Raw genomic sequence first — 17,255 nt, forward strand, 5'->3', positions numbered from 1 at the left:
GAAAGCCTGCATTCAGTCCCTGTGCTGTTCACACCATTTTGGTGACCCTGAGTGAGTTATTACCCTCCCCATGCTTTGCTTTTTTCAGCTGTTAAGTGGAAATGCTAGAAGAGGGGATCATGAGATTCTACTTGAAGAATACCATGGTTTGGGGATTGGCTTTCCTTCTTTAGTGTTTGGTTTCTTACTAACTTCCCTGTTTTTCTCTTGAAGGGTCAGATGACTTGTCTGCAAAACTGTGGGATGTGAGCACAGGACAGTGTGTTTATGGCATCCAGACCCACACTTGTGCAGCAGTGAAATTTGATGAGCAGAAGCTTGTGACAGGCTCCTTTGACAACACTGTGGCCTGCTGGGAATGGAGTTCCGGAGCCAGGACCCAGCACTTCCGGGGGCACACAGGGGCGGGTGGGTTGCCCTTTTTCAGGGGTTTCTACAGTTAATTTAACCTCTCATTCCTTAAAACCAGGAGCCAAGAATGTGACCCTGTTTTGTTTTCTTTTTGTTTTTTTAACTTAACCTGCCTTTCCTTCCTATTATTTCTTAGTCATAGCCATTAATCCCTTTACTTAACGCATTCCTACTTGGAATTTTTTCCTGAATTTTGCTTTTCCGTGGTGTATTTCAAAACTCTTCTGTGTACCCTTGTGCTGGAAGGGGGTGGTATTCCTTGACGTATTTCATTTATACCTTGTTGAACAATCAGTTCATTCTGCTTTTGTCAGATTCCTTACCTCCAAATTGAGCAAGTCCTACACTTGTAAATTCAGTCTATTCTGTTTGTAGAATCAGGGCTGAAAATCCTTTGGAGTGACAGTAGTTCTCAGATTGTATGATCTACACATACTGTGTTAAGTTGGATCTTGGTTGACAATTGATTAAAATAAACCAGTGCCTAGAGATAAGATAAACAGATACCTAAGTATTCCTAGTAGTTTTATAGTGGCCTAGTGTGTAGAAACTGGTCATTTGAATATAACCTTGAGACCTGAGCTGCTAAGCTCTGCTGCATTGTATTTTGGAGCTTTGTGCAGAAATCCTGTTGAGCTGTTTCCCATCTTCCTGTGCATCAGCTCCCTTCTTCCTTTTCTCCAGTTACTCACTGCCTCAGCCCTGGAGAGTCATAGTCTATGATCTTAAGCATCCCGTTTTATGAGCAGTCTTCTTGGACTCCCTTCTACTGTAGGTTTCCTAATAACCTGAATTTTGTCATAACACTCACCATACAAATGAGTATGGTAATCCAGTTCCCCACCAGGCTATACATGCCAGAAGGACAGGGACTCTGCCTGTCTTATTCACCCTTAGGTCCTGAGTTCCTTTTATTGTATCTGGTGCTCAGTAATACTTTGAAGTGAACCTAGCTATTTTGCTGAAAACAACTTTTTCCCTGTTTTGTTTGTCATCTTAAACATTTTCCCTCAATTTGTTACCACTTGCTTGTTACAGAAATTAATATTGGAAGATACATGATTTAGCATGGTATATATTAAATTGAGTGTACCGTTCCATATGTCAGGATGTACATTCTAGGTGATTTTATACCTGATCAACTTCACGACCTCTGCTCTAAAAAAATTTCGTCTTTGCTGTTCCCTGGACATTGCTATGGCTTTTCCTAATTCCATGCCTTTGCTGTTCCTTCTACCTGCAATATTCTCTTTTCTTGATAAACTCTACTCATCCTTCAGGGCCATCTCCAATATCGCCTCCTCCCTGAAGTCCTCTCTGATATCCCTGGGCAGAGTTAGTCATTCTCCTTGGTGTTTCCCTAGCAAGAGGTAAACATTTAAATTTTTTGGACGACTCCTTTACCCTTAGACTGAGTTCCTTAAGGAAAAGCCCAGTGTATATCTCTGGGTCCCCAATGTTCCTTTAGAGTCTGGCAGGCATTTAAAAACAAATGTTTGAGTATTTGCTATACTCAGGCACTGTTTTAGGTGCTGGGGGTACACCCCTCAAGAAATTCAGATAGTTGGAGAGAATGGCTTAGTCTCACCTTTGAGATACTTATGTGTGTTTTGTTTTTCTCATTACACTGGCTTTTCTTGGTCATGGGTATTGTTCTTGACATTTTGTCTCATTGTGAAGAATAGGGCAAATCTGAATAGGGCCCCCTATGTTGTTTTTTCCCTGCATGAGCTGGATTGGTCTTGTGTTGTGTCAGGCAGGCAAGGCTGAGTGGGAATGCCATTATCTCCAGCACTGGTGTTACCTCTCACTTCGAAGCTAGTACAAGGATAAGAGATTGTGTCATTCCAGGGATGCTCCATCCCTAGAAGAATAAGCTGTAATAATAACAAGAATTTTGAAATGAATGTATTTTTTATCATAAAATCTTAGTTGAGTAGCACCATTCTTACAGTATCTCTGGCTGAGAATTACACAGTTGGTCAGCTAGGAGAATGAACACGATTGAACTCTGTTACAAAAGACCCTCACAGGGGCATGTTTTAACTTTGTGTATGTTATATATACTAGTGTTTAGCGTTGACTACAATGATGAACTGGATATCTTGGTGAGTGGCTCTGCAGACTTCACTGTGAAAGTATGGGCTCTATCTGCTGGGACATGCCTGAACACACTCACCGGGCACACGGAATGGGTCACCAAGGTAGGAAGACTTACAGAAGAACTCTCCTTGACATCAGGTTTTGTAGGGGTGAGGGAGCTGTGGATGGGGTGGAGGATGGTAGGTGCTGTCTTGTTAATTGGTAGGTGAGCCCTAAAATGGAACAGATGTTCCACAATGCACAGTGGCCTGCAATAGCGACCAGCCAAGTAAAGGACACTTGGTAAATAGTTGAACAAATGAATGACTCACGGGCACAGAAAAATGCCCACAGTGTATTTGGTGGGTGGAGGGAACAAATAAAACAGGTCATAGACAAAAAACTACATTATAGAGTATGATAACAATTTCTGAATAAGTGTGTTATGCACCAGAATGTTACAGGTTATTATCACTTACGGAATTGTAGGTGCTATTTTTCCTTTTAGGATAAACATGTATCTTTTTGAATCACGAAAGCAGTTTTCATCTTGAAAAAATAATAGTTGTAAGAAATGGGATAAAGAAAAATGTATGGGATTTTTAAAAGAATATTATGTTTTCTTATTTTCAGAAAAAGGTGATTATGAGGACCAAATGCAGTATTAATCATGGAAATGTCATATAGAAACACTTTTCCTGAGCTTCCCATTCCTTCCTGTGTGGGATAGCGGATAGAGGAGTGAGCAAAACAGACTTGGGCTTGACACAGACAGTAGCCCAGTAGGAGAGATAGTTATTAAACAGTAATTTCACAAATAAATGTGCAGTTACAAATGGTGTTAAGTGCAGTGCTCTGTGAAAATGTCTAGAAGGTACCCAGTTCATTCAGGGAGAGCTTCTTGAGTAGGGACAAAACATGAAGAAGAAATTGGAGGTAGCTAAATAAAGAGTAAAGTACGTGGTACTTCAGAGTACGTGGTATGTGCTAAATAAAGAGTAAAGTACGTGGTACTTCAGAGTACGTGGTATGTGCCCAGGCCCTGGGGTGGGAAAGATCCTAGAACATTTGTTGGTCTGAAGGCCAGTGGAGCTGTGCTATGGTTGGGGTGGTGTGGGAGAGGTGGCCGCCGTGTAGGCCTGCCTTGGGCGTGTTAAGGATTTGGGTGTCATATGTTTAGTAGGAAACAATTGAGTGTTCTCAGCACGAAACTGTGATTTATGTTTTAAGAAAATAACTGCTAAGTAAAAAATGGATTGGAGTTGGGACACAAACAGACCCAGGGAGGCCAAGTAGGCTTTTGCAGTAATCTAAGCAAAAGATACCTATGGCATGGACCCACGTAGCAGTGAAGAAAGAGAAGAGCACACATGAAGGATATATCTTTAAGGGAAAGCCAGCTGAACTTACTGACTCATAGGTAACAAAGAAGGAGGAATTAGAACTACCCAGTGGGTGTTAGGTCAGGTAGATGAATGTGTTTTTCTGAAATAGGCAGAGCTAAAAGGGTGGTTTGTGAGAAGATCAGTAACATCACTAAACTGTACACTTAAAATGATTGAGAATAGTACATTTTATGTTATGTATCTTTTACCACAGTTCTGTATTGGGTACATTGACTATTTAAGCATCGCTCTCTCTTTTTTTTTTTTTTTTACATTGACTATTTAAATGGAAAAGTTACATAAGACAATCTCGTGTTTTGTTAAAAACACTGGACTTGGGACCAGGATGCTGACTGTATGATGTCTTAAGGCAAGTCACTTCTCCCTTTAGGGCCTGAGTTTCATCTGGTAAATGTTCCTGTGAATTCTGAAAGAGATGATGGGACAGGACCCAGCAGGGCATCTGAGTGTAGTAGGTCTGTCAGTTTCAGCTGAATCTGGAGCGCAGACTTCTGAAGAAGTGAGCTTGGCCTCGCTCTCACTTGATGCTGACTTACTACAAAAATAACTAGCCACTAAATGTTTACAGACTATCCCAAGGGCTAATGAAATGTTAGCTTTTATTACATCATCATCCTCATTTAACTGTTTTATTTCATTTTCATTTCAGTTATGAGATATAATAAATGCCTCATCCCCTATTTTAAAGATGAGGAAATTGAGAAACAAAGATGCTGGCTGGTCTTGCCCAAGGTTACAGAGTCAGGATATGGCAGATTCTGGTCCCAAGTCCAGTGCTTTTTCCATTATAATGCATCTGCTCAGGAAAACAAATCATTCGTATTTGCTTTTAGGTCTATGGGCTGTTTTCTTTCCTATTCCTCTCATTTGCTATAAAGTCACATTTTACAGTTTTTAAAATCATTTCTAATATTTGCTTCCAGAGTAAAGCAGAAATTAAATGCTGCCGCCAGCATTAGACAATTTTACATCCTGCTGACATTATAGAGAATCTGTTTGTACTAACTAGAGGCTAACGTCATAGAATTACAGCTTAGCTCTTGTAGCATTCCATCTCATTTCAGGCTTTTTTTCATATTTTAATTTTTTAAAAAGTGATATAGAAATAGTTTTAAAAGGATCATTCTGTAACATGGATGTTTATATTTCTAGGTGGTTTTGCAAAAGTGTAAAGTCAAGTCTCTTTTGCACAGCCCTGGAGACTACATACTCTTAAGTGCGGACAAATATGAGATCAAGGTGAAGTTTTCTCCTCCATTAATTTGCCTCATCAAAGAAAAACTGTGAAATATAAGAAAATTAAAATGGAATAGCACAGAGGGAATATTTCAAGGGAAGCAGGAATGGAACCATCCATTCCTGGAAGCAGTATAAACCATCTTAAACTCCTTGGGAAGAGAATTACTCATTCTATGTATGAAGACGTTTCTTTTTTTTCTTTCTTTCTTTTTTTTTTTAAAGATTTAATTTATTTATTTGTCAGAGAGAGAGACTAAGGACAAGCAGGGGGAGCAGTAGTTAGAGGGAGAAGTAGGCTCCCGGCTGAACAAGGAGTCTGATGCAGGACTTGATCCCAGGATCTTGGGATCATGACCTGAGCCAAAGGCAGACGCTTAACCACCTGAGCCACCCAGGAGTCCCGTATGTACGAGGCAGTTCCTACCCCTGATTTGTAAATGAAGAAAAAAGATCCACAGAAACTTATCTTCACATTCTGTTTTCTTAAGACCCATATCTCATACCCTTTTAATTCTTAGATCTAAACTATGAAAACATAAAAATCTACTTGTGTTAAAAAAAAAAAAATTTTTTTGCATAAAGTTTACGGAGCACTCTCATATCTGTTCTTACTGCATTTTTTAAACCATTCCAGTGGTAGGTGTCTTCATTGTGGGAACTGAGATTCAGAGAGGTTAAGTATTTTACCCAAGGGCACACAGTACATACATGTAGCATCAGAGCTTGAACTATAAAACGTGGTCTTTCCGATTTACTTCACTTTCTATCTGGCTTCGGCAAATGCAAATCACATTGTTTAAGGACAGGTTTTTCTATGGTGATGTGATCTGTCATCATTCCTTATTTTCTTTTATCTGTAGATTTGGCCAATTGGGAGAGAAATCAACTGCAAGTGCTTGAAGACATTGTCTGTCTCCGAGGATAGGAGTATCTGTCTGCAGCCAAGACTTCATTTTGATGGCAAATACATTGTCTGTAGTTCGGCACTGGGTCTCTACCAGTGGGACTTCGCCAGTTATGATATTCTCAGGTAATGTTTTTCTGAGCCTTCCCTTTGACAGTCTATTCCCGTTTATCTTTTTTTTGTGGTTTAATATTAAAGACAAAACTAAATATTGGATGAACCAGTCAATAGCTTGAATCTGGGAAACCTCATAAACAGAGTTATATGCTGAAAATCACACATAAAAAATATTTTAGAGGCATATAGAGTTTTATGCTAGAGTCTAGAAGATCTAAGTTTTGATCTGTCCCCTTACTATGTCACTTCCCCTTGCAGAATTAAACCTGCTAGGCAACCCTCTTGTGTCCCCTCCCTCTTTGGGAGCTTTATACTAGCCCTCAATAAACTTTGCTGCCCACCAAAACAAACAAGCAAACAAACAAAAAGTGCTTTTCAGGAAAATGAGGGGTTTGGATGAAAAGATCTTTCAGGTCCCTAGTTCTGATACATTTAAAAAAAATTTTTTTTAAGGTTTTAGACAGATAATGTGTATTTAGTAAAATAATGATATATTTATTTTCTTATTTTAATTCCAGTATAGTTACCACTATAGTGTTATATTAGTGTCAGATGTACAATATAGTGATTCAGCATACACTGTACATACATACATACACCACATCTTTATTCATCTGTTGATGGACACTTGGGCTGCTTCCATATCTTGGCTGTTGTTAATAACTCCTGCAGTAAAACATCAGGATGCGTGTATCCCTTTGAATTAGTGTTTTCTATTCTTTGGGTAAATACCTAGTAGTGCAGTTACTGGATTGTAAGGTAGTTCTGTATTTTTAACTTTCTGAGGAACCTCCATACTATTTTCCACAATGGCTGCACCAGTTTGCATTCCCACCAGCAGTGCAGGAGGGTTCCTTTTTCTCCACATCCTTGTCAACTCTTTGTTATTTCTTATGTTTTTGATTTTAGCCATTCTGACAGGTACGAGGTGATACCTCATCATGGTTTTTTGTTCTTGCTTTAGATTTTATTTATTTGAGAGACAGCAAGTGAGCATGAGCAGGGAGAGAGAAGCAGACTCCCCGCTGAGCAGGGAGCCCAATGCAGGAGTCGATCTCAGGACCCTGGGATCGTGACCTGAGTTAAAGGCAGATGCTTAATGCACTGACCCACCCAGGCTCTCCTCATCATGGTTTTGGTTTGCATTTCCCTGACAATGAGTGATGTTGTACATTTTTTCATGTGTCCTGTGGCTATCTGTATGTTCTGAGGTATGGTTCTGATATTTTAAGTTTTGCTTCCTCTTCAGTGGAATTCTGCATTGAGGGATCAAGTGGCCTTCTGTTGACTAGTAGAAAGAGGTATTTAGAGAAAAATAAAACTTACAGGATTTCTCTCCAAAGAAATAAATAAGAAGAGGTCTATGGCCAAATAATATTGTGATTTCATGCATAACCTTAGACCCTTCTTGGAGATTGATGGTATCTGTAAGCATGTTGGAAGCTAATGGAAGCCGGTGCTATATGTGACTAAGAGAATACTTTGGTGGGACACCTGGGTGGCTCAGTTGGTTAAGCATCCCAGCTCTTGATTTTGGCTCAAGTCATGATCTCAGGGTTGTGAGATCAAGTCCCATGTCAGACTCCACTCTGTGCATGGGGCCTGCTTAGGGATTCTCTCCCCCTTTCCCTCTGCCCCTACACACACCCCACCCCCGCCCCAGGCATGCGTGCTCTCTCTCTCTCTCTCTACAAAAAGAGAGAGAAATTATTTTGGTGATAATCCTTGATTTAAAACCCAGCATCACCTCCTGTAAGTTGGAGGATTTTATATGTTTCTTAACGTTTCAGTTAACATTTCAGTTCAGTTTCCTGATCTGGAAAGTGAAGATCAGATGAAGTGCCTGTGAGGACCAAGCACAGGACCTGGGGGATCGGTATTACTGACAACTCTGAGAAGTCCTGCATGAAGAAGCCTGCTTGAGCTCGTTTAACCTACTGTGCCTCACACTCACTGTACACAGAACCTTTCTTTTAAGGAACACCTATTACCAGCTCCCAGAATTAGTGTTCTGCGGCATGGTTCAGAAAATGCTGACTTGGAGTAGTACAGAAAATTGAATGTTCTCATCATTGTTTTTATGCGTGACTGTTTGAGGTCAGCTGTATGGGATCTGTCACACTAGCCTGCAGGACTTTGGCAGGCCCTGCCTCTCTGGTTATACAGTTATAACCCCTTTTATATCTTCCTGGAATCAGACTTACATTTCTAACCAATTAGGATTCCAAACTGTCAGAATAATTTCTAGAAATGATTGATAATTACGCTTCGAGAAAAAAAGACTGGAACAGGTGCCAGAGAACATTAGTCTAAGTGTTTCATTCTATAGATGGGGGAAATGAAGCCAAGAGTGGGTATGGCCCTTGGCCAGCATCCCACACAGCTCACCCTAGCCCTCCATCCATCCATCCATCCATCCACCATCTGTCTGTCTGTCTGTCCATCCTGGCATCATCTAGCAGGCATATGCTTAAAGTACCAGCAAGCCAGAGAGAAGGAACTTTTGAAGGAACTTCAAATCCAAGTAGTCACTGTGGGAAAATCAGATCTTTTACAGTTTAGTATCGTTTTTGTTTTTAAAGATTGTATTTATTAGAGAGAGAGAGCATGAGCTGGGCGAGGGGGAGAGGGAGAAGCAGACTCCTGCTTGAGCAGAGTGCCTGATGCAGAGCTTGATTCCAGGACTCCAGGATCATGACCTGAGCCGAAGGCAGACGTTTAACCACTTGAGCCACCCAGGCATGCTGTGTTTTTTTTGTTTTCAATTAAGACTTGGATGGGAGGAATGGAGAAGTAGGGTGGAATAGAGGTATCATCATCTTTTTAATGCTTTGAGTTTCTAAGGGTTTTAATTTGATCCTGCATCTGCCTTTCTTGTGTATGTATTTTTTGCACTCTGAGTGGCATGTACAGAGTCAGAGGCCCAGATGAAAGTTGTGTTAATTTGGGGATTTGGATACACTAGCTTTGAGCAATAAAGCTGCAGAATTGTTTGCTGCTAAGAGTTAGATTCAGATTTCTTGGAAGGTGGGCCGTTTTATCTCTTGCCTCCTCCCCACCTGCCACAACACAAATAAACCGGCCTCTTTTGAAATCATAGTGCAACTCCTTTGGCGTCGGTTGCTAAGATCGGATCGGGCTGCTTACCCTTTGAAGCTAACTGAGAAGAAGCAAAGCACAAATGGTAGTCTGTTGCTCAATAAATCTACGCTATGATGCAATCTCTGGAGCTGAGTTCTCTTGGTACAGCAAGCAGGGTTATTTAAGTTCAAGGGCCAGACTACAGGGCAGGGATGTGTGTTTACAGTTCTAAAGTAATCAGAGTTAAAGGGGCTGCGAGCCTGTCAGGACCTGCATTCTCTGCAACATACATGTCCTCCAGTCTTTGGAGTCGGCGCTCCTATCCCCAGCCACCCAGTTATCTAAGTTTCTGGTTGTTTCCTGCTTTGCATTGGTGATGTGCGGCTTACTAGACTTTCTTGCTGTTTTCCCAGTTTCCTTTGGATTTGCTTTGTAGGCATTTTCATTTGCCTGTGTTCATTGCTCCATGGCTGCATTCATTATGTGCTGCAGATGGTTACTGAGCACTGCCTATGTTTTAGGCATCAGGATCTACACTGGGAGCCTACAGAAATACTCACCACACTGGTGGAAATTACTAACCCACAGGAGGGAAGATTGATATTAAATAGCTAATTACCTAGAGATGTTTTCATGGTTGGGCTAAGGGCCACACTGTGTGGAGTAAGTACTTCAAGACCTCACGTAGCTGAGGAATAAGGGAAAGCTTCTTTGAAGAAGAGGTTTGGGCTTAGCTCTGAAGGACGAGTATCTGCATTAACCGGCAGTGGGCGTGCAGTAAGGAGCATTGGAGACCAAGAAACCAGTCTGTTCAAAGGCCCTGAGACTGAAGGAGCCTGGTGCTGGAGATGCGCGAGCAGTAGAGAGCCCTCAAAGGGTTTGAAGTTAAATGAGGTGGTAATAGGATTAGATTTTTTTTAGTTTTTTTGTTTTTTTAGATTTTTATTTATTTATTTGACAGACAGATCACAAGTAGGCAGAGAGGCAGGCAGAGAGAGAGGAGAAAGCAGGCTCCCCACTGAGCAGAGAGCCTGAGGCGGGACTCAATCCCAGGACCCTGGGATCATGACCCCAGCCGAAGGCAGAGGCTTTAACCCACTGAACCACCCAGGTGCCCCTAGGATTAGATTTTTAAGGTGAGATTGACTGATTGAAAGGGGCCAAGAGTAGATGTGGTGAGACCAAATGGAATTGTCGGCAGCCGTGCAGGCAAAAGATGACATCTTGGATCAGAGTCGTCACAATTGAGATAATAGTGAATAAAGTAGGAGAGAATTTAAGAGGTAAAATCAATAGATGGTGGTGATTGAATTTGTGGCTTGAATAAGGAGGAGAGTTGGATGGTTGCCATGTTTCCTAGCTTGAGTAACTGGGTGAAGGAGCAAGCCAGGAAGTAAGAAGGAGAAACAGGTTTGGCCAGCAAGTTCGGTTTGGGACAGAGTGAGTGAGGGACAGGTCTTCTTCATGACAGAATCCCTTTCCCTTCCTAATGTCAGATGAAGTCTGCTTCGCTGTGACTCTCTGCCGTGGACCGAGTTCTCTCTTCTAGAGCTCAGCATGTCTGGCGTCACACATCCTTCATTTCGTATTTACAGGTGGTGATCAGCTATGGTTTCCCTGTCCCTGCAAATTCTGTTTCTCTCCCTCTCAGCTGATCTCCTTCACCTGTTCCTTATGTGGCCTGGTTACCAGGCCCTGCCGTTTCTGGTTGACCTCTTGGACAGGAGTGTCCTTGTTGCCACTCAAGTTAATTGACCTCTCATGGGGCCCAAACCGATTTTCCCAGAGCAGAATTTGCATATCCTTCTCTCATAGCTCTTTTCTTAGTGCCTCCAAATTATCTAAGTGTGCTCACAAAAGACTTAAGTGTGCAGACAACACAATGCTTTTTTGTTTTTCATTTATGCTGCTGTTTGGCGGGATCGCTCCCACTCCATGCCTTTGTCACCAGTATTTGGGGAAGGTGAAGGCTGTCTGCCCTCCCACTCCCTGAGTTGTCTCTGACAACTTCTGAAGCATTTATTATTAATGTTTCTGGATTATTTAGGAAAACTAATCTTTCAGCCTCTACTATTTTTATAGTTTGCTACCTGCTGAATAGAGTAGCACGTGAGTCCCTTGGTTTCCAGTCTTTATTCCAGGCTTTAAGAGGCTGATGGTATTCTAGGATTTGATGAATCCATCTTTTTACCTAGTCATGAAGGTGATTGCACCCCAGTTCTTACTGGTAACTGACCAGTTATGAATCCTTAGGCAAAGTATGTACCTCAACTAGACTTCAGTTTTCACATCTTGGAAATGAGATGTTAAGTGAGATAATCTGGGTGGGCATTTTGTGCTTCCGTAAATGTTCATCAGATGCTGCCTTTCCCCTTACATGCCTATGTTACCGTGTCATTGTGAAGGGTTCTTCCCCCGCCCTTTCTTAAGGAAGCTCCATGTTGTGTCTCTTCTTTTTTATGCAAAACTTTCATTTAACCCTCTAAATTGTCTTGAATTTAGCATTGTTTTTCTGTGTCTCCAGAAAAGATTACAGCAGCAGAAACAAGTAATATTGCCTTCTGGTTCATATCTCCTAACTCTTGTCTTTGTAGGGTCATCAAGACTCCTGAGATAGCAAACTTGGCCTTACTTGGCTTTGGAGATATCTTTGCCCTGCTGTTTGACAACCGCTACCTGTACATTATGGACTTGCGGACAGAGAGCCTGATTAGCCGCTGGCCTCTGCCAGAGTACCGGAAATCAAAGAGAGGCTCGAGCTTCCTGGCAGGCGAAGCGTCCTGGCTCAATGGATTGGATGGGCACAATGACACGGGCTTGGTGTTTGCCACCAGCATGCCTGACCACAGTATTCACCTGGTGTTGTGGAAGGAGCACGGCTGACGCCACAAGCTGACCACCGCTGACTGACTTTGGGTGCCAGGGCTGCGGGTTTTCAGTGCAACCTTTCTGGCAGCCGACTGCATGAACCAAAGTTCTCACCTAACGGTATCATCGCGCAGTGCACAATCATTTATCTGTGTTTGCCAGGGGGCCAGGGCTCGGGGCGGGGGAGGGCTTGTTTTCTTGACACACAGCACAGCATGCTAATGACTTCATTTGTACTTAGTTACGTTGGTCAGTATAAGAGGATGCATTTGGGATTCATCTTTCTTGAATATTCGTTTTTAGTAAAGAAGGTTCAATGGTTCATTAATCTGCTAATTGGTTGCCTATAAAAACACATTCAGTCTATTAAAGCTTCTTATTATCGCCTTTTTTTCCTTTTGAAGTTGAAGCAAAGGTGCTATGATGTTGTTCCAGCAACTTCTCTCATGTGGGGCTTTGCTTTTATAACCACCAGTGTTATAAAGACCGCTCAGTCCTGTGACATTCAAAAACTCTTCACCAAATACCAGTTCTAAAGAGTCTGTCTTCCAGGGCAAATCAAGTTCTACAAATTGATTGTTCACAACACATTCTAAACTCTCGCACTTGGCAGAGTCCAGGTTGGCTATATCTGAGGTGTAAGGGAGTTCTGGAGTTTTTGTTCCCATGTGGAACACGCTTGTCCTCGGGTTCACACACCTGGGTGAGTGCACAGAGGTGATGGGATACAGTAGAAAGAGCACTGAGCAGGAAGGTTGAAAACCAGCTCCATTACCTAGCATTTGTGTGGCCTCGGTGTGTCACTTCCCCTAGGCCCCGTTTTCCCTGTCTGTGTAGCCACGTTTGTTAAGCTGAATGATTTCTAAGGTTTTGGTCCTGTGTCTGCTGAGGTGTGGGCACGAGTCGGTATTTCAGTTTTGTCTGATTCATTGTTTCATTTAAGTCAAAGATACTTAAATGAAATCATTGGTACAAAGTTATTATCTATAAGGAAAGCAGATATATGAAAAGGATGGATAAAGGAGGAATGTAGAAAATGTAACAGATTTTACCTAGAAAATGTTAGCAACTGGATGAAATGCTAAGGGGGATTGTGGTTCTTTAGACAGAATGGGCAGTCTTAGACACCTGAACCTGACTTTTCTTGCTCCTTTGCCTCTAACCTGATGTGTGGTTTTAGGCAGATTAACTTTCTATCCCCCGACCCTCATTTTCTTCATCTTTAAAATGAAGGAATTGCCCTAGATTGGGGTTCACAAACTCCAGTGCCCGTGGCAGCCATGTACATGATGTAAATGATCGGAGTGTGCTGGACAGGGTTGTGCTGAATCATGGAAAGTTATCTACTGGGGAAGTTATTCAGCTCTAAGTGTTAGGTAGAAGTGAGCACAGTGGAGGCAGGTCTTGTGATTTTCTTCAGGAGGAAGTGGAAATCCAGATTTTTATTTGAAATCTCCTGATCTGTAAAATGTTGACAGCTAATTGAGGAAAGTTTAAAATACAAAGTATGTCTGCGAGCTGCCAGTTTGTATCTTCCACCTTCTCGTTCTTGTAAAGTTAGGTAACTCTGGGATCAGGAGTGGGAATGTTTTAACATAATTGTCATAGACATGAGGGGGAGAGTAGAGGGAGCCAGCCCCAGGACAATTCAGCTGTTTCCCATTGTGTTACAGGAAGTGAGGGGGCTTATTTCATCCGCACACCAGCAGGAAGTAGTTTGGAGATGGACACACAAACTGGAACCTCAGTTGTAGCCTCTGCCTGGGGGTATGGGTGACTCATTCTTGCTGGCGTGGATATAAAGCTTATCCACTTCACAGGTGGGCAGAGGGCTTGCTGGCAAAGCTGAGAAGGAAGCCAAACCTGGTGGGGACCCTGCTGTTCCAGAATCCGCAGTAGCACAGAGCCTGGCGGGACCTCTGAATTCCATGGAGTTAAGACTCTAGAGAATCAGTGTTCGGTTTCAAGGACAGGTGTACTTCATATTCCTGTAGACTCTAAGGAGATTAGGCAAAAGAATATAGTATCTTCTCCATCCCTGAAGTCCATCTCACACTCAGTTGTGTGCCTGAGCTCCGCTTGGGCTTCTCAAGAAATGGACCAGGAATTGCGGCTGGAGTCCATTTTGGAGGGGCCTCAGGAGACGTGGGGCAAGGAGGAGGGTGAATGCCTTTTTCCTCTACCTCTGACCTGAACAGATCTCTGAGATCACTGATCTGATGACCATCCCTATTCCCACCTCACCTCCAGATACATCCAGCATTTCACAGGGCAAGTAATTATAGTTATTTGTGGGATTTTTTTTTTTTTTTTTTTTTTTAATGACAAACCTGGAACTTGTATGACATGTCCCATTTCAGTTTTCGGTGGACACCGAAGTTCCCCTCCGGGTGGTAGCATGGTACAGCTTTGATTTCCTCCTCACAGAGGCCTTCATTTCACCTGAGCATTTTATTTAAAAGCTTTATAGATGCCGGGTTTATTCATACAAGTGCCAGCTTTTATAAAAATGAAGAACTAATGCATCCTTTAAAGAATAAAGCCAAGTGGAAGGTCAGTGAGTGGGTAGGGGAGAGCCAAAGCTGGAGTGGCGTAGTCCCCTTGCGTTGCATGAGGGGGCTGCCCTTCCGCATGCAGTGACTTCTGCTTCCTTAGCTCAGAGGGGAGGAAATTGCCTTTTACTCTTTTTTTGGTAAATATTCTCATTTCTGAAAAATTCGTAAGTCATGAGCCGAAGAGACCTCATCCTTTTTCGGTGAGCGTTGGATTTCTTGAGTGAAGTTGTGGTGGAAGCGAAGGGCCCTCTCAGGTGCATAAAGGGCAGAGAAACAACTTCGGGCTCCGGGGTGACGGTTGGGGGTCTAGGAGAGCTGAGTGAGTGGGACATTTTCGCATTCCAAAGGGTGGTAAGTTCCTCCAGCCCCCTTATTTGAAGTAATAAGTCAAATTTGTCAAAACTGGCCCTGAGCTGACCTTTAGACCTATGGGTGAAATAAGAAGAAAAACTTCTTTTCCGGGGGGGGGGGGGATTAGATGTTGAAAAGTTCCACAGGAAGGTACATAGCTTTGGATAGCTTTTCACAAGTGGAAGGTAGGGGACTGTTGCTATTAAATTTTAAGGATTGTACTTCATTTTTCGTGGTTAAAAAAAGACCATTCTGGCCACTACGGACACATTAAATTATGAATGAGGATTGTGTAATCACTCTAGTATTTGTTCTCAGGAGAGTGATTATTGCTCTGCATTTTAGAAAACAGGGAGAAAAGAAATATTTTTGGAAACAGTATTATTTTAGACATGAAGAAGCTGTTTGTTAGGTTAGGCATTTTGACCTAGCAGAAGTAGCAAACGATGGTGGAGCTGGGCTTTACAACATTGCCTTGGCCAAACCCAGCCAGCTCCCTGCAGCTCTGGCTGTGTGCCCTGGCTTCTTGGGAACCTCGTGGTGAATCTTCCAAAATCACTCTGCCAGTCTCTGGGCCTCCTCCTCTTGCGGGCCGAGGTGGCCTGCAAGTTCCTTTCTCAGTAGGGAAGTGTGCAGAATCAGATCACTGTTCTAGGATGCAGTCTGGGGCAGGGCATACGGTCACCTTTGCTTTTAGGGACAGAGTTCGTCGGGGTAGGGGAGAAGCTCTTTAGGTCTGTCCCATTGGTGCAGCCTTCCTACCTGGTTATGTTGGTGCTTGCTAAGATATTTTTAAGATCACCAAGTCTGTCTTGAGAATTATGCAGTTCCCAGCTAGAGTGTCTGATGCAAAGAGCAGGTTAGCATTTTTGATAAGAAATGCCCACTAGCCATCTCTGGCAATGTCTGATCACAGGGTCCCTTGTTCGTGACTACTCTAGGAAAGTGAAGGTTTTCCCCATAATAAATCCTCCAGTGGAGTCCTGGATAGTCTTTGCACCGCTCCCTGGTAGGCAGGATGGTCATGCTCAGTGCAGATGGACGTTTGCAGTCAGGTGGTTTCAGTGTGTTTCCAGTCTTCCCTACAGCACGGAACTGTGGTTGCTTCGAATCTGTATCACAGTCCTAAGGAGTGAGACCCCACTGGATTATTACAGTTTAAAGAACCCAGCTACTTCTGCTCTTCATGAATGTGCTCAGATTAAAATGTTTTTGCATATTTAAACCTGGAAAATCATGAGTTCAGATGACGAAACTCACAGTTATTCTGTGTTCCCTCTATTCACATTGCGCACAGATGAATTTCACTAATTTAGACTTAGTGCTCTTGAGGAGAACGCTCAGGTTGAGGAAGGCTGGTCTCACCAACCCAGCGTCTGTGGCCATGTGGCGAATGTGTCTCAGCTCACGTTTAACTAATTTGATGTATGTTGTAATCTAGGGAAAGAGGTAAAGTTTATCTGAAGTGTCTGGGATGTGGGGAGAAGGGAGTGCCTAAGATAATAGAGCAAATGTGGGACAGGATGTCTCTATGAAATGAGAAATTATTTTCATGCATCACAGAAGCGTTCTTCTACCATGGGTGATTGTGCTAACTATAAATCATTGATATCTACACATTTAAGGCAGGTTCTCTCACTTAGGCAACATTGGTTAGTCAAGTCCAAGTTATTGTTTGTACTTGAAAGTAATAAAGCTGCATTTCCTTAAAAATATATTCTGTAGTGAAGACTATTTTCTCACCTTCTTTCCCCAGTGAATTCGGATGGGACTTTGCGAGAGCAGTTGCATTTTAGAATGTGTTTTTAGAAGTGGAACTGCCTCTCGTGTGAGCTGAAGCAGCTCTGTGCCTTTACTGTTCCTGCGTGCTCTAGAATGTAAACCCAGCTTCATAACAATTTCTGAATGAGATCCAAGAGGAAAACAGTACAGTGAAAAGTCAGATGCAAGGAATGGATTCTGGCGAGCCCATGAGTAGATGCAAATTGGACAGGGGCAAGGGGAAGAGTGCCATTAATGCAGGTTCCAGATTTGGGGATTGTCTTCCTGCCTCCTCTACTCAATCCCCTAGTTGGTTGATTCTTAATTTAAATTTGTAGGACTCCTTGTTGTTCACCAAGCATGGTCCTGTACCTTTGATCCCCAGTAGTACCGTCATAGGCAGATTGTCACTTCTGTTACACAGAGGAGCAGATTGAGGCTTGGAAAACGGCCAGTTGCTTAGAAGTATAGTGAGTGGTG

The 17,255-nt window shown here is 42.6% G+C and overlaps 1 protein-coding gene across 1 annotated transcript in view; it reads left to right on the forward strand.

Moving 5' to 3' along the window:
* FBXW2 (F-box and WD repeat domain containing 2) overlaps positions 1–16,729 on the forward strand; it is a 29,124-nt gene extending 12,395 nt beyond the window's left edge. Inside the window, exons 4-8 of the mRNA XM_044265028.1 lie at positions 214–408; positions 2,482–2,615; positions 5,052–5,138; positions 5,999–6,168; positions 11,835–16,729. Of these exons, the coding sequence (XP_044120963.1) occupies positions 214–408; positions 2,482–2,615; positions 5,052–5,138; positions 5,999–6,168; positions 11,835–12,123 (875 nt within the window). The 3' untranslated portion in view covers positions 12,124–16,729. The remainder of the gene's footprint in view (positions 1–213; positions 409–2,481; positions 2,616–5,051; positions 5,139–5,998; positions 6,169–11,834) is intronic.
* The last annotated feature ends 526 nt before the right edge of the window (positions 16,730–17,255 follow it).

This window comes from Neovison vison, chromosome 9 (assembly GCF_020171115.1).
Source record: "Neovison vison isolate M4711 chromosome 9, ASM_NN_V1, whole genome shotgun sequence".
Lineage (NCBI taxonomy): Eukaryota > Metazoa > Chordata > Mammalia > Carnivora > Mustelidae > Neogale > Neogale vison.